This window comes from Quercus robur, chromosome 6 (assembly GCF_932294415.1).
Source record: "Quercus robur chromosome 6, dhQueRobu3.1, whole genome shotgun sequence".
NCBI classification, from domain to species: domain Eukaryota; kingdom Viridiplantae; phylum Streptophyta; class Magnoliopsida; order Fagales; family Fagaceae; genus Quercus; species Quercus robur.
This window is the reverse complement of record NC_065539.1, coordinates 7314504-7334843: the sequence shown is the minus strand read 5'-3', so window position 1 is coordinate 7334843 and position 20340 is coordinate 7314504. Positions and strand designations below refer to the sequence as shown.

General features: G+C 33.2%; 4 protein-coding genes, 1 long non-coding RNA gene and 1 other non-coding gene across 8 annotated transcripts; 4 read left to right on the top strand and 2 right to left on the bottom strand.

Annotated features, from left to right (window-relative positions):
* Positions 1 to 19: 19 nt before the first annotated feature.
* Positions 20 to 91, top strand: TRNAQ-CUG (transfer RNA glutamine (anticodon CUG)). Its single transcript has one exon. It is a non-coding gene; the product is annotated as a tRNA-Gln (tRNA).
* A 3648-nt stretch (positions 92 to 3739) lies between these two features.
* On the top strand, positions 3740 to 4930 carry LOC126732530 (transcription factor RADIALIS-like). Its single transcript, XM_050435440.1, has 2 exons — positions 3740 to 4472; positions 4703 to 4930. Exons 1-2 carry the CDS (start codon positions 4189 to 4191, stop codon positions 4725 to 4727), a joined length of 309 nt encoding a protein of 102 aa, XP_050291397.1. The 5' UTR covers positions 3740 to 4188; the 3' UTR covers positions 4728 to 4930.
* Positions 4931 to 5129: 199 nt separating this feature from the next.
* On the bottom strand, positions 5130 to 6356 carry LOC126732531 (uncharacterized). Its single transcript, XR_007659497.1, has 3 exons — positions 6263 to 6356; positions 5542 to 5757; positions 5130 to 5390 (listed from the first exon to the last, which is right to left on the bottom strand). It is a non-coding gene; the product is annotated as an uncharacterized LOC126732531 (long non-coding RNA).
* A 273-nt stretch (positions 6357 to 6629) lies between these two features.
* On the top strand, positions 6630 to 11515 carry LOC126732529 (uncharacterized). Its single transcript, XM_050435439.1, has 9 exons — positions 6630 to 6775; positions 7140 to 7211; positions 7299 to 7373; positions 8513 to 8596; positions 9642 to 9711; positions 9790 to 9881; positions 10422 to 10463; positions 10573 to 10653; positions 11171 to 11515. The coding sequence occupies exons 1-9, from the start codon at positions 6746 to 6748 to the stop codon at positions 11240 to 11242; spliced, it is 618 nt and encodes a 205-aa protein (XP_050291396.1). The 5' UTR covers positions 6630 to 6745; the 3' UTR covers positions 11243 to 11515.
* A 1239-nt stretch (positions 11516 to 12754) lies between these two features.
* LOC126732527 (60S ribosomal protein L6, mitochondrial-like) lies at positions 12755 to 15108 on the top strand. 2 transcript variants are annotated; one of them, XM_050435437.1, is made up of 2 exons: positions 12755 to 12956; positions 14476 to 15108. In XM_050435437.1, exon 2 carries the CDS (start codon positions 14506 to 14508, stop codon positions 14812 to 14814), a length of 309 nt encoding a protein of 102 aa, XP_050291394.1. In that variant the 5' UTR covers positions 12755 to 12956; positions 14476 to 14505; the 3' UTR covers positions 14815 to 15108. The 2 variants fall into 2 exon arrangements, with proteins under 2 accessions (XP_050291394.1, XP_050291395.1); XM_050435438.1 differs by having other exon boundaries at positions 12784 to 12956; positions 14483 to 15108.
* Positions 15109 to 15761: 653 nt separating this feature from the next.
* Positions 15762 to 19601, bottom strand: LOC126732526 (ADP-ribosylation factor-like protein 2). Of its 2 annotated transcripts, none has more exons than XM_050435435.1 (6): positions 19434 to 19601; positions 18181 to 18270; positions 17991 to 18101; positions 17341 to 17503; positions 16508 to 16588; positions 15762 to 15979 (listed from the first exon to the last, which is right to left on the bottom strand). In XM_050435435.1, the coding sequence occupies exons 2-6, from the start codon at positions 18243 to 18245 to the stop codon at positions 15842 to 15844; spliced, it is 558 nt and encodes a 185-aa protein (XP_050291392.1). In that variant the 5' UTR covers positions 18246 to 18270; positions 19434 to 19601; the 3' UTR covers positions 15762 to 15841. The 2 variants fall into 2 exon arrangements, with proteins under 2 accessions (XP_050291392.1, XP_050291393.1); XM_050435436.1 differs by having other exon boundaries at positions 18181 to 18337; positions 19434 to 19600.
* Between the last annotated feature and the right edge of the window lie 739 nt (positions 19602 to 20340).

The window sequence follows — 20340 nt, the reverse complement described above, 5'->3', positions numbered from 1 at the left end:
TAACCACTTTGTCATCAACGGTCCCATGGTCTAGTGGTCAGGACATTGGACTCTGAATCCAGTAACCCGAGTTCAAATCTCGGTGGGACCTCTTTTTGTTTTTGGCTTTTCATATTTAGTTATTTACCTCTATTAAATCTCTCTCCAAAACCGCCTAGTGACCTCAACTTCCAAAGAGAAATCTAATGCATGACCAGCTTTTTTTTTTTTTTTTTTTTTTTGGATAAAATTTAGTTGTAAAATAAAATAAAATAAATATTACTATATATTTTGAAAATGACAAAATTTAACTACAGAATTTGTTGTAGTCTTAATAAAATAAAGGATAAATTTTACTCAATATCTTTTTATTAGATGTGAATGTTGACAAATCCACTGTTGAATTACCTCTTCTTCTTATATCTTCTATGCTTGCAAAATTTCAAGAAAATTAAAGATCACTAACTATGTTATCAATAAATTTTTATTGAGTAAGTTTGTAGCCTTAAGATACAACCAATTTTATTGCTAAATTTTGTTCTAAAATAAACACATATTTTGAAAATTAAATTGTTAAATTGTATGTTCTTTGCATTCTTAATACACATGTCAAATTTTGTATCAATCGAATATTATTTACTATATAACCTATAAGTTTATATTTTATGCATAATTTGAAACTACAAAAATTTGCAATTTAACACAATTTATCGATGATATGGCTATTGATCTTTAATTTTTTAGAAATTTTGCAAACATGGAGGACATAAGATGAAGATGTAATCCAATTGTGGATTTGTCAAAATTCACCTTTAATAAAAAGATATTGAGTAAGGTTGTATGTAGTTTTAGGCTACAACCAATTTTGTAACTAAATTTTGTTATTTTGAAAATCTAACCGTTGAATTGCATGTTTTTTATGTTCTTAATAAACATGTCAAATTTTGTGTCAATCGGATATTATTTATTATATGATCTACAAGCTTATATTTTATGCATAATTTTAAATTACAAAAATTTGTAATTTAAATAATTTATTGATGACATAGCTATTGATCTTTAATTTTCTAGAAATTTTGCAAGTATGAAGGATATAAGAAGAATATGTAATTCAATGATGACAAATTCACCTCCAATAAAAAGATATTGAGTAAGGTTGTAGTCTAAGGTTACAATAAATTTTGTAGCTAAATTTTGTTTTCTACCAATACCCTAATTAATAATTTGTTCACTTTGTCTATCATTAAGGTTGTAAGTGAGGAGTCGGGTAATAAAAGTTAAGGATTGTTCACTTAATTTTATTTTGAATCTGAGCCAACCTTGAGTTCATTATCTAACTATATTATATGTTCAAGGTTGATTCATTTTTATATTAAACAAACTCAAGCTACTTGAATTAATTAGATAGAATGATTTTTGTTTATGAATTTATAATAAAAAAATTTATTTATTGCCCTTATTGTTAAACATTATATATAATTTTTGCTACAGATAGACTATTTATATTATCAATAAATTAAAAATAATAATTTCATATATTATGAACTTATTTACAAATTACACAATATAACCTCAAGTTTATATAAGTATATATTTTTATACATGTATACACATAACATATATTATTATATAACTTAAATTGAGTCTCGTGATTATGAGTTTGTTTATAAGCACATTATTACGTTTGAACTTGACTTGTTTAGTAGTTGAGGCTAAAGTTAGGCTTGAATTTAGCTCATTTACTAAATAATCAAATATCATATTTTTTGTCAAAGGTCTTGTACCTGAATTGACACCTCCCCATGTACAAAATGCTTAGGGGTTTAGGGGAGAAATGGTTCGAACTGCGGGGTTAGCAGCATGTTGTAATTATCTCTAAAAAAAAAAAAACGTATTTTTAATTTTTTTTTTTTTAATTGAGCCTTAGAGGGAGTTTGGATTCGAATTATAAGTGGTTACGTTTGTGTTTTCTGACTTTTTTTTTTTTTTTTGGTTCCAGCCGCATTATTTGACCAAGTCAACCGTGAACAGTGCACGGATGCACTGTTCACAGACCCACAAATTCCACTTTTCAGTCACATTTTCATTAAAAATGGGTCCCACAACACTATTTACACATTTAAAAATTATTTTGCTACAGTGTTTTCTGAATGCACTGTTCACGGACCCACAAATTCCACTTTCAGTCATTTTTTCATTAAAAATGGGTCCCACAACACTATTTACACATTTAAAAATTATTTTGCTATAATGTTTTCAGTTTTCAGTTTTAACAAAATAAGCTCTATCTAAATAGACCCTTAGTGTGTTTTGTGCGCTTCCCAAATGCACGTTTTGCATTTTTGGTGATTTCAAAAATTTTTTTTTTTTCCAGCCAAAAAGTTTGACTTTTCCTGTGAACAGTGCACGGTGTGCACTGTTTACGAACCCACAAATTTCACTTTTCAACAACCTTTTTATTAAAAATGGGTCTCACGGTACTATTCACACATTTAAAAATTATTTTGCTACGATGTTTTTTAGTTTTCAGTTTTCAGCTGTATCCAAATAGACCCTTAGTGTTATCAAGGCCTAGGACGTGCTTGGAAAAGACGCCACCAATACTTGTGACCCTTACGCAGAAGTTAAGTTTGGATACTATTTTGCGCTTCCCAAATGCATGTTTTGCATTTTTGGTGATTTCAAAAAAAAAAAATTTTCCAGCCGAAAAGTTACCGTGCACTGTTCACGGACCCACAAATTTCACTTTTCAGCAACTTTTTTATTAAAAATGGGTCTTACGGTACTATTTACACATTTAAAAATTATTTTACTACAATGTTTTCAGCTGTATCCAAGTAGACCCTTAGTGTTATCAAGGCCTAGGACGTACTTGGAAAAGACGCCACCAATACTTGTGACCCTTACGCAGAAGTTAAGTTTGGATACTATTAGGGTTTGAGAAGAATTTGAATCCAGAGTATTTTTGCTTTCTTGATGAATCACCTTCAATCTTCGTTATTTGTTGTTATACTGTGAAGGATAGGATGATATTATGGGTGAGTAGAGTTTTTTTTTTTTGGCAGCTTGGGTGAGTAGAGATTGATCGAAATAAGATGGGTTCCTTGGAATTATCATTGGCACCATAATAATATAAGCTTGAAGGATGCACGAGAGAAAAGGTTGAGGGAGAGTTAATGTTCACTAAGCAATATGATGCGAAAGAAAGTATTGTTTTAGCTTATATATCACACATTATCACTTTTGAGTTTGACAAATTTAAACGCGGATGTTATAGATATATTTTAATTTAATTTATTAGTTAGTTTTGTTAAATAGTAGTATTGCATAAGTGATGAGTATTTACGATTCAACAAAATGAAAAACCAATTTAGGATTCAATTCATGTTTTGAGTCTTTTGACAAGCATGATTTTTTGCTTTTCCTTTTTGGGTTATCAAGAAATAGCAGCAAATGACTGGTTTGGCTAAGCGCATCTATTCGTACGGATTCTTAAACAGGGTTGATTTGCAATGAAAACTATGTACAGGAAAGTAAGAACAAATCAAAGGCACAAATTATATTAAATCTGATTACAGGTTGGTGGGTTCATCATTTTCAAGAATGTTGAATGAATTTCCTACTTGTTAAACCCCACATGTTCATAAATTATACCTAGGAATAGGAACATAGTTGATGCTTGATGGTACTCAAAAGATTATATTAACAACGCTTGAAAAGAAAGCGATTGACTATCCTAGTATCCTTGGAAAACATTGACTCCCCCTCTCTCTCTCTCTCTCTCTCTGGCTCTCCCCTGGAACTATAACCATTTTATAATGTGCACTATGCAATTACGCAAGGTTGCAAGCAATTTTTATTTATTTTTATTTTTTATGCCTACTTGCCCCACTCGCGTTTCTAGTTTTCTACAGTGTTTTCATGGATATGGAAGATTCTTTCCTCTTCTTCCCTTGACTTAAAAGAGTCTTGAGTCGTCACTCATGTATCACGCTTTCCCACCCATTAATCTTCGCTGCCTTTGGTTTTTCCTTGCAATTGCTTCTTTCATTTTTTGTCACGCTTTCCCATTAATCTTCTCTGCCTACTTTTCCTTTCAATCGCTTGCTTCTATCATTTTTGTCACACAAAAATCCATCATCCTCAACTAGTCTTTTCATTTGCGACACATTTACGTTAGCTCTGAAATCCAGTCAAGAAAAGAAAAAGATGGAATCTTGCCCTCTTTCTTTCCCCAACTTCAATTCAAGTTGGACAGCCAAGCAAAACAAACTGTTTGAAAATGCTTTGGCAATATATTACAAGGAAACCCCAGACCGTTGGCACAACATAGCCAAGGTTATTGGAGGTACAACTGAAGAGGAAGTGAAGAGGCAGTATGAGATTTTATTAGAGGACATCAAGTGCATTGAGTCAGGGAAGGTGCCTCTTCCTAATTACAGGAAAATTGGAGGAAGCAGTGGATTAAATAACGTTAGCAATCAAGAAGAAAGGTAACACAATTTTTCTCCTCTAAAAACTAAAATACTAGTCTTATAAACAATTCAATACATTCCAACCAGAAATATATTTTTTGTTCATGACTTTTCCTCAATATGTACAATTCAATACACTCCAACCAGCAAAGTGTTCACTTTTTAGTGTCTTATAAACAATTTTGAGTTAGGACTCACTAAAGGACTATCTATTTGCTCCCCTTGAATTTTTTTTTATCCCCCTGCAGGCTGAAGAACTTAAAGCTCGAATGAGGAACTATAGGCATCAGTAGAGACCTCAGACCAGTACTATTTTCCTCTAAAAGTAGATCTAGCATTTACCACGTACTATTCATTGACAATTCTCACTCTTCCTAGTATTTTTTCTTGAGTGTAATAGGTTTTGTTCTCTACTACATGTACAAGGATGATCCATCACATTTGTGCTTGCATATTTACTCTCTTTTCTTACTCAATTAGTCATCAAACTAAAGTATGCATGATTTATATCACTATAACAGATCAATCTTTCTTTCTTTTTTCTGAATTAGTCCTTCAGATAAAAATTGTAATGACTAAGAATTCACCAGGAAATTAACTTTGTCAGACCATATAAATAAATTAAACAATTTCACCTAATATTAAAAATCAAATGCACCCACACGCTACTAATCAAATAGTAAACTCATTCCAGTCTTATATTCTAAAATCATGCTGAAAACATAATCTCTCTAGATGCTAAGTTGAAAGCTAAATATACATCTGGTTCAGGACAAAAAAAACAAAGGATTATTTGTCTGTAATTAAATACTAGTAATCCAGATGTGAATGCAAAATGTCCATGTCGTCTCAGTTTCTTGAAGGGGATTGGAAGGAACTTCAAACTGCACTTGAGTCAGGAGTCTTTGATCCGAGAATTGTTGTCATTCCAGTTATCTGTTTTGGGACAAAACAAATAGAAATTAGCTTAAAAGTCACAACAATATGCAAATCATTGACAAATAAATTTTGGATAACAGTTATATATATGTCAAAGTTAGCGCTCTCTCTCTCTGTGTGTCTCCTTTTCTTATACATACGAACTTACCTTCTCAATGTACTTATTGAAGCAAGCCTTGTGTTCATCCTTGGAAGCATGGATAAATTTGTGAAATCGATCCTTCATACTAGCCAGATAGCTGCCACTCTCACAATTCTCTCCTTGACAATAAGTCCCAGTTGGAGCTGGTAACTCAACCGAGATGGGTGGTGGAGATGGTATCTGTTGAGCATGGCTGTTGTTTGATCCCATCCTTGCTAACACCTTATAGGAAGATATAAACAGTTATTTGCTAGCAACAAAAATATTCAATGGAAATATTATTTTCATGAAGATAATGATTCTTATTAAGAATCACAAATCATACCACAATGTCATAAAAAAATAAAAACCTAATTGTACTCCACAGTATGACAGTTGACAGGTACAACTTATCATCTATTTTTCTTTTTTAAGCTTATCACCTAATGGTTGTTAAATTTGTAAGACACTGTTTTATACTATCCGCAGAATCAGATTTAAGGCATAAGCCTAGCAAGCAAAGCTACTGAAAAATTGGTCACAAACAAATCACCTAAGAGGTCACAAGGCTAATAATTTTTGACACAAACACATAGTACATAGTAGAACATATGTCCCAAAGTAATCTGAATCCGTGTAGATGAAACACAAGGAATACTTTTCAAAATTTGTATAGTAATACTAAAAATTAGCAATAAATAAGGGGAAAAAATTCAAGATCCAATGAAGGTAAGCACATGTAGCTTACCTTGACAGACACGAAGCAACACAAGCACAAAGAAATTGAAAAAGAAAATACTGATCAATACTGTTTAGTACACTAGGTTCTTTTTATACTGGAGGAAGTGCCTTGCTCTACAAGAAGGGTTAGAAAAAATTTTCTTTGAGTGGGGAGGAAGGTAACAGTTAACGCTTGGGGAGGAAGGTAAGCTGCAACCGTTTTATTTTACCGTAGGAAAAAAGTAAAGAAATACGACACGTCGTCGTAAAAAACAAAAAAGAAAAACGACATGGTATCCCACTCAATCGTGATTCTTTGGGTATTGGGCCCAGCCCAAGGCCCAATACGTATTTGACACTTTGCTCTTTCCGCTTGCGTTTAAAGCACAAGTATATGAACCAATTAAAAAAAACAAAAAAAGAACTGCTTTACTCTTTTGTAACGGGTGACTGTAGAGTACTCACAGCTCATCTACAACTACAAGCGTAGCGCGAAAGCAAAAAGAGAGGAATGGCTACTACAAACAGTTCCACATTTAAGGTACATTATTTTACATGCACTTTTTTGCTAATTGTTGCTCAGCTCTATTTCCCTTCTCTACTTATTTAGTTATTATCATACAAAAATATTAGAATAGGAAAAAAAAAACCATTGCAAAAAGTTTGAATACTGTTTCTGTTGCAAAAAGTCATATACCTTCTGTAATGATGATACATAGTATTCTTTTTCTTTTTTGAGATCGATACATAGTACATAGTACATAGTATTCTTAAAATGGCTATAATGAGCAACAGTATTTATCACAATCAGCATTTATTTATTTATTTATTTTCACTTGGTTTGTTACTAGTAATGCAAACTTGTGCCATGAAAACGTGGATGTGATATATTTTTTTTTGGACAGATAATATTGGGTTCATCATCCATGGCCCGCAGACAAATTTTGGCCGAGATGGGATTTGAGTTTACAGTGATGGTAGAGTTATATTTGTGAAAACACTAGCTTTTTGTTATTTGTGATTAGAATGGAGCTTTAAAGGATTATTATATTGGCTTGAATTAGATTGCAGACATAGATGAGAAAGAGCTTAGGAGGGAAAAGCCAGAAGATTTGGTAATGGCTCTAGCTGAAGCAAAGGTATTACTTGCATCAATTGTTAGATATATTTTGCTGTTGAATATTTGATGGATGCACTGTAAGCTAAGAAGCATGGACATGGACACAGACATGACTTGTACATGTCACGTGACATAGACATACGGAAATTCTTGAAAAAATAGGACATGGCATAGTAGGAATACAATAATTAATTAATTAGTATCTTTAAATATATTTTAAAATTTCAAAATAAATAACAATTATAAATTTTTTTAAAAACATCTCTAAAAATCAAATGAAATTTTTTTAAATAAAAAAAAAAATCCTCCCAGCAACATTGAGGAAACACATGTAGGAGTGTCCCCGGCGTGTCCAACATGGACACATGTTTGACACTGACACACTAGGGATGTTAGAGTGTCTGTACTTAGATTGCAAAACACATGCTTCACTAGTGATTATTTTGATGTACTTGATTCTTTTGGGTGAGCTTGTAGCGCATAACTAGGAATTGTAAACTTTACACATTGCAAACATTTAACTTGGTATTAATTTGATGCATCAGTTTGCATACTTAATGATAAACCTATGTGAGACAGGCCATAGGTCACTTGTATCCATGGGGATATCTATATGTCAGTCCAAGGTCTTAATTGGCCTTTGAACTATGATTGAGGATTTTAAATAATATCATCTGCAGACATGCTCTAAGGAAAGATATTATTAACTGTAAGAAACAAGATCCTTGATTCAAACTTATATGAGAATAAGAATACTAGCATTGCAATTCAACTAGCTTAAACTTATAATTAAAGTTCAGCATTTGTGTTTGGGAGCAACTTAAAAAATAGAATAACTTCAAATAGAAATTGGAATAAATTCTGGTGGGTTGTACAAAAGAGCAGAGAAAAACTTCTTTGGTGTCTTTCAGCACTAAAACATCAACTCTGAGAGAGAGAGAGCAGCTAGTCATTTTGACCCTAAGTGTTTGAAGTCAGCTTTTGTATACATGATTACTCGCTTGCTCCTGTAATTCTGTTTACATTTCTATCCCATAGTTTCATCTTGGAAACATTATGTGTTCCTTATGATTCTTTGATTTTGATTATATGGTTTGTCTTTTGAACTTCTATGATAAAACATCTTATTGAACCTTCTTATCTTGAATCTCTTCTTAGGCAGATGCCATTTTATCAAGGCTCCAACATACTAGTCAATTTGAAGAGGATGCTCATGCAACACTGTTAATTACTGCAGATACAGTATTCTTTGATTCCTATTTATTTACTGCAGATACTGGATATTAGATTATAAAAATTACAGTCTGAAACTATCAGAGAAGATTAATTATCATTGATGATTTAACACATGTACAACATTTTATTTTCCAAACAGTTTAGGGTTTCAATTGGGTTATGTTTCTATTGGTCTCGTATTTTGAAGGCCTTGTTAGATATTAGAAAATGAAAATGCAAAAGCTATTACAAATTTACTAAAAAATTTTCACAAATTGATGTGGCAATGACATGAACTTCAACAACCTAAATAATGAATGTTTAATTTCTTTTTCTTTTTTTATTGGTGACAGTCAGTTTGTAAGCCTTTAGTAAAAGTTCTAATATCTCTAACATCACTAATGAGAAGAAGGTGTGCAACCATTTTAAAATTTTTTTTGGCCTTTTATAATGGGGGATGAGGCCTTTTTTATGAAGGGGTAGAAGCTTTTGTAGTGGGGACCTTAGGTCTAGGCTTAAGTGACCTAGGCCTTGGGCTGGCCCTACTGAGAAGAAGATATGTTTCCAACCTGTTCTCCCTTGGTATTCATGTAGTTTTTCCAAACTGCAAATTTACAGGTTCTTCATAGATTTTCTTGGTAAATATTTGACGATTGCATGATCCTAATTGCTAACCACCCAATCAATTAATAGTCAAACATAGCGGTCACTTTTAGTGATTATAATCTTCTTATAAACATGATCCAGTAGGCCATCTGCTCAAAGTTCAATATGTGATGACTTCCATGTTATGAGGATCAGAGGATGTACAACAATTCAGGCAGTTAATTGTTCCTAGACACCATGCACAAGTGCCCCTCACTTTTGTATAGATTTTTCCATACTTGATATAGGCATTAGCTTGCTGGGTTTTGGGCTTGCATGTTCTCATTTGTCACACCTTATACATCCTTTGCATTTATGATTATGAAGTGTAGCCTACTATTAATAGAACATTTTTTCCTTTTCTATTGGTTGGTATGTAGAGCTTATTGAAGGTTGTTTCTTACTGCTCCATCTAATTGATTTTGAGGTGGTGGTGTATGAAGGGATAATCCGGGAAAAACCATCCAGCAAGGAAGAAGCACGGGAGTTTATCAAAGGTTTGCTTAATGGGCTTCACTCTCACCTTTTCTCTAAACTTAAGCTGGATTTGACAGTCACTTCCTTCTGGGTTGCAGGATATTCTGGTGGTCAAGCAGCAGTGGTAGGATCTGTTCTTGTAACCAATCTTAAGACTGGAAAAAGAAAAAGTGGATGGGAAAGAGCAGAGGTATTGCTTGCTAGCACTCATATTTTTGCTTGCTCTACCTGATCAGTGACAATTAGATGATTTCAAGCCCACCTGATCTTGGGACATGTTAAAAGTGCATTTATTTTAAATATGAAAATACCATTGCCATTGGTTGATAAATAATAAAATTTTATTGAAAGAGAAGATTACTTCATTGCCATTGGTACTCCTTACAATAAAATTTTATGAATTTCCATTGCCATTGGTACTCCTTACAATATTTTGTTCCCATTATTTTCATCCTATCTACCTAGATACATGTTCAAACTAAAGAGGTTAAGCATATGTGATCAGTCTCCTTTATCTAGGGGAATAGGAAGTGTCACTCACCCTTGGAGGAGAGAGAGTGAGAGAGGGGGGCTCAAGAAGAAAAATAATCGTTAATTTTTTTCTTTTTCTTTTTTTGAAGTTCTGACATCATAATGCTTCCTGGATCTGAATTGAGTATTTTTGTTACCTTGAGAAGATAACTCTATAATTAGCCCTGGAAGACTGATATTTGTGTTTGTGGTGGTACAGGTTTATTTTTATAACATACCAGATGACATAATTGATATCCTGGTATAATTCTTAATATCCACATTGTCTTTGCTATCAGATTTTTTTGCCAGACAGCTTTTTTTGCTGATATTGTTATGGACTTCTTTCTTAATGGATGAGGTGTGCTCAGATTGAGGAGGCAATTACACTCAATGTTGCTGGGGGTTTGATGCTGGAACATCCACTGATATCGCCTTTTGTGGAAGCAGTGGTCAGCTGAGCTCTTTCTCTGTCTCTATCTCTCCTTTACACACACACTCACCTGCACATGCATGCACAGATTTCATTCAGAATATCCGTTTTTGGGCATCATACAACTATGGATGCCAAGTGACTCATGAATCAGGCTATTCTATTCTTTTTGGCACCTAAGCCACTCCTAAGAACATACCAGACCAGTGGTTCCTATCCCCAGTTAAAAACCTTATTCCTTTTGCTCTGTCAAAGATTTTTAAAAATGTGTTTTTTATTTGTCATGTTCTTCTCAAGTCAACAAACAAATGGAAGTTTTGCTATGCTCTCTCGTTTATCATGCATTGGCACCTCTATCTAGCGTTCTTGGTTTGCTCTATCAGGAGGCTTAAAGTTTTGAATTTCTGAGTTGATTATAATATGCAACTATGCAAGGGGTTTGATGCCTTAAATTATTTCCCCTTGCCAAATGCTAGGAGTTGAGACTTGCCTTTCTGCAATTCTTCTGAGATTAACTAAGGATTGATGTTTGGCAGGTAGGGACAACTGATACCGTGATGGGACTTCCTAAAGCTCTCACAGAAAAAGTCATACTGGAAGCCCTATAGCTTGGGGTGGTTGTAGCAATGTAGTTCTATACTAACTTTCTTGCGTGCTGGAGCTGAATCTGTTACATGTTCAACCATCATTTCAAACTTCAAAGTTGTGGGCTTGAATCACATTCTTCTAGTCAACTGCAGATCGTTTGGCCATCAATTTTTAGCCAGAGTTCTATTTAAATTTTCAACTGGAAGTCTGGAACACATTGGCTTTACTATCACCCATTATAAACCCTTCATATCATGTATCTTCATAATAAAAGTTGGGTTTTTAAGTCATAACTTTGTTGAGTGGATAGCATCACTAATTGTCATGTGTATTATGACTTTTACTTTACTGTAGATTTCTAGTCCTACAACTAAAAGATTTCTAAAAAGAAAAATAGTTCTCACTTCTCAATTAAAAGAAATCTTTGGATAATGGATACAACTTAATTATAAGGAATATCCTCAAGGTATGTTTTCTCTTTGTCCTAATCATATCTAAAATTTAAACCATTCCATCCCAAAAAAAAAAGTCCACTACTAAAAATTTCTATAAAAAAGTTCATGATGGATACAAATTAATTACCTATAAGATATATCTTTTTCTTTTTTTTTTAAATAGTGATTTTTTTTTTCTTCTCTTTTGGTTATAAATGGAGGATGACTGGAAAAAAAAGTTAAACTTTTGAACTTTTGTTCCCGGTCTTAGATAGGTATTACATCTTGTGCGATAACCTAGCTATTGCATGAGATTTAAATCTTGATTTCTCCATATGACACGAACTACGTAAAGTTTTGAGTGTAACACTTAACTCATGCAAGATTGATTTATATGTAAACTGTTAATTGTGTCATATTTCATTCATTGAAGCTTTTGAGTGTAATATAAAGTTCTTTGTGGTTTTGTTTTACATGGAATTTAAAATTGAAATTTCCCATAAAACAAAACAAAAGAGAGGATTTGTATTGTACTAAAAAATCTTAAAAGGTTACATGTGACACAATTAATGATTTGCACATAAAATAATACCACAAGAACAATGGAGATTGGAGAAGCCAAGGAGGGAACAAGAGAGGCAGTTGCCCCCCTTCACCCTGCCAAAAAAAATCCTTATATCTAGTATTAGAATTATATTTCTGCTAAAAAAGAAAAGAATTATTGAAATTCCTTTTAGCTCTTTGCACTCCTCTACAACATGATCGCTTAAAATTTTCATAAATTGATTTGCTTCGAAGAAGACATTATAAAAATAAAATGTTAAATAATATTTAAACAATTATGATTAAAGTACAATATCTCAAGGTATTTAGAATAATCTTGTTCAATTTCTATAGCCCTAAAATTACATAGGTACTTACTTTGTTACCACTTACTAATAGGCTTGTAGTTCAGTTATTAGTAGCTTTGTTTGTTATCCTTCATAACAAAAAGTCAAAAATCATGGTTCAAATCTCCCATGCTCCATATTGTAAAAATCAAATTATAAAATTTAAATAAATAAATAGAAGAAGTAGATAGTTATTCAAAAAAAGAAAAGAAAGGATAGTTATTCAGACCCTAGAACACCCTAAGCACTTGGTCGGATTACGAGCCCCTACAACCAAACAGGTGGACTAATATATTTGACATGGGGAATGAATGAAAACATAGTAAAAACAACAGTAGTGGGTCGTAATTTTCATTTCCGGTGAACGACGACGTACTCGGCTCTGATCTGGTGCGTTGAAGACTACTCAGGTGTGCCTCAACTCTTCTCTCTCTTCTCCTTTTTGTGCTCTTTCTCTCTCTGTCTACTTTCCAATTGCTTATCCTATGAAATCATGGCCGTTTTGATCCGAACGAGGAGCTACATAATTGTCTTCTGATTTTTAGTTCATGACTAGGCTGATTTGATTACCAACTACAGTTTTAGGAACATAATTTTTAAAACAAGCCTAATACAAATTTCTTTTTGTGTAAAGAGTATTGTTCACATTACATAAATCTCCAGGAACTTTAGAGTGATATAAAAATCAAAATAATGTCTAAAGTTTCTCAATGGAAATGCTTGTGTTTATTATAGATTGATGGGTAAGGAATAATCTAATAGAATGAAAGTTGATAATGCATTTTTTGGATTATGAGGGATTCAGTTCTAATAAAGGTGTGTGGATTGTTGGGAAGTCGTTTTTGCATTTTTTTTGGGCTAAAGAATTGGGTGTGGATGAAGCTGAAACAGATGGGAATGGCCTGAAGTTTGGGATTTTGTTGCTGTTTATGTTGGGGATGTATTTGATTATTACTTTTTAAGAATTTTGGAGTTGAATTGTTAACTTCAAAGGTGGTTGTTTTAGTGTGAATTATGATGGGGTTTTGAGTATGGATTAGGAACTAAGGCATGTATAAGCGCATGGCCGTGAAGGCCGAATGAATCAATGCTCATACTCACCCTAAGTAAATTTTTTTGCTGTGGCTGAGTTGAGTACATCATGGTTATTAAATCTGTGTGTAATTTTTTGTTGTTGAGAATACATGGGAAAGGAAATGGAAATTTAGGATTTCCTTCTTTTTTTCATAATTTTTTTTTTTTTTGGGGGGGGGGGGGGGGGGGGGGGGGGAGGGGTTTCTTTCTTTCTACAAATTTTGGGTCCTTAAACAGGGTATTAAATATTTGGTGTTGGAGTGATGCTACATTGGATGCTAAGATACAGTAGTAAAAGAGATACTTATCAAAAAATAAAAAATAAAAGAGATGAAATCAATTTTGATTGACTTCCAACATTTTTGTGATGTGAGACTGAAATTTTCTTGGAAAGTAAATGAATTTTTATCATTTTAGCTATCAAACAGAGCAATACAGCTTTAAACATGTATAAATGGAAGTCAAAGACCTTCAAGAAAGGTCTTGAAGAAAGGTTCAAAACCATATGCTCTGTTTGTTTTCTGAGGAAGAGTTGGGAAAAGATATTGGGTTTTATACATAGTGTTTTCATAATAATAGAAATCTAAATCAGTTTCTACATTTTGAAATGAAATTATGCTCACTGGCTTTAGTAGTGATAGAAGATAAAAAAAGAAGGCTTTGAAAGCTTAATGATTACTTCCTTTTGTAGAAAGAAAAGATATGTTCCTTCAAGATTCCAACTTATTTTTTCTTAATAAAGATTTTTTAAATGCTAAAACATAAATATTGCTTCTTAGGCTATAGTTTGTGGTTCCTTTGGCTAATGCTTTTTGTTTAAATTTTCTTCACAACTGCCTCTTGTTTATCTCTCAGAATTCAGGTGATTGTTTCACTTTAATCTTAATGGAAGCCAAATTTTTTCGCTTTCTTAAGATTGTGGGTGTTGGGTACAAAGCCAGAGCTGAAGCTGAAGGACGCCTCTTATTTCTCAAATTGGGATATAGCCATGAGGTTGAACTGACTGTTCCTCCAGCAGTACGTGTGTTCTGCTTCAAAAACAATGTAATTTGTTGCACTGGAATTGACAAGCATAGAGTGCACCAGTTTGCTGCTGCTGTTCGTAGCTGTAAGCCGCCTGAAGTGTACAAAGGCAAGGGTATAATGTACGTTGATGAAGCTATCAAGAAGAAGCAAGGAAAGAAATCAAAATGATCGCAAAGAGAATGAGTAGTGTTGGAGAATGTTTTATAGTAACCCATGGTAGGACATACCATGGCCTCATTTTGCAAAGCTGGGTTTGGCCCGAGTTCAAATCAAGAATGGAGAATTCTTCTTGCCTGGTGCTTCTTGTACTAGTTTAAGAGCATTGCAATATTGGATCCAACTTTCTCCGAATCAGTTTGGAGACTTTGCTTCAATTCAAGATATTATTCTTACTGTTTTTGTTGTTATTAGATAATAATAAAACATCTCCATGTAATTTCGTGGGAAGAGTTTTCGAAGTAATTCTTGATCCTATTGTCATTTAGGAGAGTAGAAAGACCCATCAGTGACAAGCAAGAATGACCAATCCGTGAATTCTCTCTCCGGTTACTCCATGTGGAAATGGGGAACACTTTTGGGAGTTTATCAAAGCTGAGGGAAGTTAAAACCAGAGCATCAGCTAATCATAAATTGAATTGAAAAATATCAAGATTGAGTATTCAAGCGTAAACATCATTCAAGATTCACAGGGAAAACATTAGTTTAAAAAAAAATATACATTTTTGGATATCTGGTTTGCTCTGGATTAAAAGGTTGCCCTACCTACTGCCAACCTTCTAGAGGAATGACTAACCTATAGATGTTTCTCATTTCTCATATTTTAATTTGATAAGCTGAGCTCTGTGTTAAAATTCTGGTGCTGTGCCATGACACTCTTAAACAACATCCAGATGTTATTAGGGCAAAGCAGTGGAAAGTGCATGCTTGTTTTTATGAGTTGAAATCTGAAAAATTTCACCGAAATGCCATATGTGTTCATAGATTGTCAGTGTGATGTCTATCTAGAGAAGGCCCCAAAATTCTACTTTGCTTCCATAGCCACATTTGGAAATTTCTCATGCATTGAATGATGATTTGGGTAAACAAAGATATACATGCTCTCATTAGACAGAAAATATGCTAAGAATAAATCCATTTTAGCTTCCATGAATGCTTTGATATTGTCATACAATGAAAAATGACTCCCAAGTACGCATTAGTCAAGCACATAAATTCGTGAGGCTACATCCTGGACCAACCAATCAAATCCTTCAAGCAGCCCCTCACCAGTATATGCACTACAGCCCACAATTTGCCAGTGCCGGGTTTTGTCCATGGCTTCCAAGTTCAATACCTGTAGTATGATAATAACCATTTTAGATTCTACCAAAAAAGGAAACCATTATGAATAACATTCTTCTTTTGAAAAAAAACAAATATAAAAGCATCGATACATGTATTACATGGAATAATACACCAAATGCAGACATCTATGAAAATACATCCAGCATAAATGTGTTTATTCGTGAAGTTCATGCTCAGATTCCAAACTTGGATTCACACTTAAATGAGTTACATCTAAGTGTATGCAAAGTTTTCCACATGGATTTTTTGACAGAAAGAAAAAGAACTCATACGACATAACCAGTTTCACCAGGGACATAGCATCTGTACAGAAAATTTGTGAATAGCTAGAAGACAATCTATGGCTATAAAAAACAAACAGAAAACAAATTTGAGGATTTAAGATGACAAACAAATGTACTTTGAGTCATTGAGAAATCAAATGTCAAGTTTACAATATTTAATTTGCATTCTAAGTTCTAACAAGGGCCATATTTGACAATATATGCAAGAAGTTGTTTTCAGCTAGCAGCCTTACTTTTGCAATCTCCTCTGGGGTAAGGGCACCTTTTATGTCCTGCTTATTTGCCAGTATTAGTAAAGATGCTCCTGAAAGTCTCTGTCAAATGAATAAACATGTTAGCTTTTTTTAACAAGTTCAAAAAATGAACAAGAATTAAAGGCCAGAAATCTAAGAGAACTGTCTTTTTCTAATTTTTGCCGAAAAGGTTTTACCATTCAAATTTTAATTTCAGCATTCCAAAAAAGCAAAACAATTAGAAAGAATTGTTTTTAGGACAAATTCTTCCACCAAACCAAGTTGAAGGAACCTCCTAAAATCCATTACATGGCAAGTCATAAGATCATCCACATGTACTAAATCACATTATTCATTAAAAAAGGTCACATGACTATTAAATCAGTCATGTAACTAAAATACATGTGGATAGTCATTTCAGTTGCCAATTGTAGGTTGGAGGAACTTTCCTCCAAACTCATCGGTTTATGCAGCAGAAAGACAAATTACATAAAATAACTTAACCACTCCCTTCAAGTATTAGAGTATAGACACTTTAAGGTATGCAACCTAATGTTAATGGTTGGTTCATGGTTAATAAACCAACAAAAAAAGATCTTAAGACAAATTTAGTGGCTCACTATTAGCAGTTCAGTCTCTCAAATTAAGATGCATCTCAAGAGAGAGAGAGAGAGAGAGAGAGCTTCTATTCAATCTAGTGTAAATGAATGAATGAACAAACATTCAACTGAGAAGCAAACCAAAAGAACATAAGTAACCACACAGGATAAAATATGTTCCAAATGACTCGCCTTTTGTGCTTGTGAATAGACAATTTGATATGGGATACATACCTCTTCCTTCAAAAGATTATCCAGTTCCATTTTGCAGTCATCTAACCGTCTAAGATCTGAACTGTCAACCACCCATACCAAACCATCAGTTTGCTCAAAGTAGTTCCTCCAGTAAGATCTTATAGTTTTTTGGCCCCCAACATCCCATATATTTAAAGTATACCTGCCAAAAGTCACATTACCTGGAATTTCAATATTCTAAATATTGATGCAAACTTTTATCCACTCAAAAGAATAGCACAATACCCAATAAAGTCCTAGAACTTGGTGAATTAGAGTTTTTTTTTTTTTTTTTTAAAATGAAATTTCTTCAGATTTCATATGAAAAAGTTAACGACCAGTCACCACATTAAATTTAAGATGAATATAGCTTTTCTGAGAGATTGAAAAAATACCCAATTAAAATATAAACAAGATAACAAGGTATAAAATCTGTCTTAAAAATCAAATATCATTTCCATGCATTTGGCTGAGATTTTTAAGCAACAAAAGGGAGCAGAGAAAACAATATAATGAGATCCCCATTACCTGTATGATGAATTGCCCCTTGCCCAATTTATAATTATCGTATCTTCACAACAATATCAAGCACAAGACACACACAGACACGAAATATATATTATTAAATAAAGCTGTTGAGAAAGATTTACTTTTGGTAGGTGATGGTCTTGATGTTGAAGCCTAGTGTAGGACTGATAACACTGGTGTCCTCTCCATTGATCTTCAAGACAATTGTAGTCTTCCCTGAATTATCAAGCCCACTGCCAAGAATTCAACATTTTAGTATATATTAAATACATATGAATGGGGAGCAAGAGTTTGGAGGTATACAATACATACACCATGAGTATGCGCATTTCTTTCTCTTTCTTCTTGATTTTTCGGATTATACTGAGTAGCCCCATTGTTGTCTTAGCTCACTCCCAGACTCTAATCAAGCCAAATACTAAAATTAGATTCAAACCTCCTTATACTGCCTTCAAGCTTTTGGCAGATACTGCTTAACCAAAAAAAAGAAAGGTTTAATTACCATTTTGGTCCCTAACCTTTATCCCATGTTTCAAAAGGGTCCTTAATGATTTCAAATGTATCAAAATACTGCTTAACCAAAAAAAGAAAGGTTTAATTACCATTTTGGTCTCTAACCTTTTGGTATTGTGTCAAAATAGTCTCTGTCGTTAAATGGTGCACGAAAAAATCTAACATGGCTAACGGTGATATTAAAATATGAGTAATGTTACAGTCACAAACTATTTTACAGCATTTTTGCAAATTATTGATGTGACAAATTCTTATTGGTTCTCATCTGAACCAGCCATTAACATCACTTTTTTACTTACTAATAACCACTCATCACATCAGCCGTGTGTAAAATAATTTGTGCCTTTAGCATTTTCCTTAAAATATTAATTTTGATGCTACCTAGGATGCCACATGGCCTTAGTTAGAAAAACAAAAACTAGGTTAAGACTTGAGAACAAGAATCAACTGGTTCATCAAGCATAAAAGAATTTGTTCCCAACAAAGAAGAACCACAAAGGTAAATGAGAAGGCAACACCTCTCCTCTAAAAGCTAAATGTCATGATTACAGCTTTGATATAGGGAACTAACAATGTGTACCAAGTTTACAGAAATTCATGTGAGTTCAAAGAAGCAAATCATCGAGCAGTTGGTGGGAACAAATTTTCTCAGCTAAAGTAAAACAGACAATAAAACAAAGCAATTTCTCAACCACTAATAAAATTTTCTCAGCTACCAAAGATTCGTACAACCTTAAATCAACCGCAATGTTGGAACAAAATTTGTAAAACTAATCAGTACTTGGAAAAGCTAGGCATGTGAATGTGGTACAGTGGTAGTGATTGACAGGATTTTCAGTTTCAACTTTCAAAGTTTTGAACACTGTGAATGTGGGGTTGTTCATCCACTATTCCGATCTAAGGTTTAGAAATTGCACACAGAGATTTCTGAGATTGCAATGAGCAAATTTAAAAGTTCAAAATAAGCAATTTAAAACTAACTTCAGCACCAGCAATAATACTAATAATATGGGGTTTGATTAAATACCAAAATGAGAGTAATGTGGATGTACCTGAACCTGAGATCGACACAGATTTAAGATTCTTTTTCGTTTTTTGTCGATAGCTGAATGAGAGGGTTTCAGATTCAGATCAGAAGAGTAGTGCTTCTTCTTTAGGAACCATCCCAGGTTTCGATCGACGATCTGAGTGTTTCAGAGTTTTGTTTTGTTTTTTTGTTTTTAGATTAAGACCACATGGCAACTCACTTGACATGTGTCATCCAATTGGCATAAAAATTATATTTTACATTTTACATTTTGGTCCTAACTTTTATTCTATATTTTAATGTCACCTTTAGTAACATCACTTTATTTTGAGTCTTTGACACATAACAAAAAAAAAAAACATTATGAAATGTTAGGAATCATTTTAAATTATAGAATAAAAGTTAGGGGATCAAAATGTTAGTTAAATAAGTAATACTAGAGATACAAATTTTTTATAAATTGCTAATATAGTGAGTGGTTTTTGCATGGTTTTAAAAATTAGACCGAACCAGTTGGTTCAACTGGTTTAATTGGGAACTGGACCTTAATCCGGTTCGGTTATTAGTTAAAACCGAAAATGAAAGAAAAATCAAACAAACAGTACAAACTGCCAGTTCAACCGGCATAATCGAAAACCGGTGTGGTTAAATCGATTTTAGCATTTCTTCATAAATACTTTAGCTATTGTGTTTTTTAACCCAAAAAATAAATAAATAAATAAAAAGAGAGATCTTATTTCAGATTTAAGAAGAGAGATTTTGATTTTGAAAATGCTCTCTCAAGTATGAAGTGGTAAAGCCTGAGACACCCACAATGACCCAAAAACATTAGATTTACTTTACTTACCTTTTGCTCAAAAAAAGAAAAAAAAGAAAAAGAAAAAAAAAATCAGATTTACTATATTTGTGTTAAGGAAGAACCAAAGAAGCCC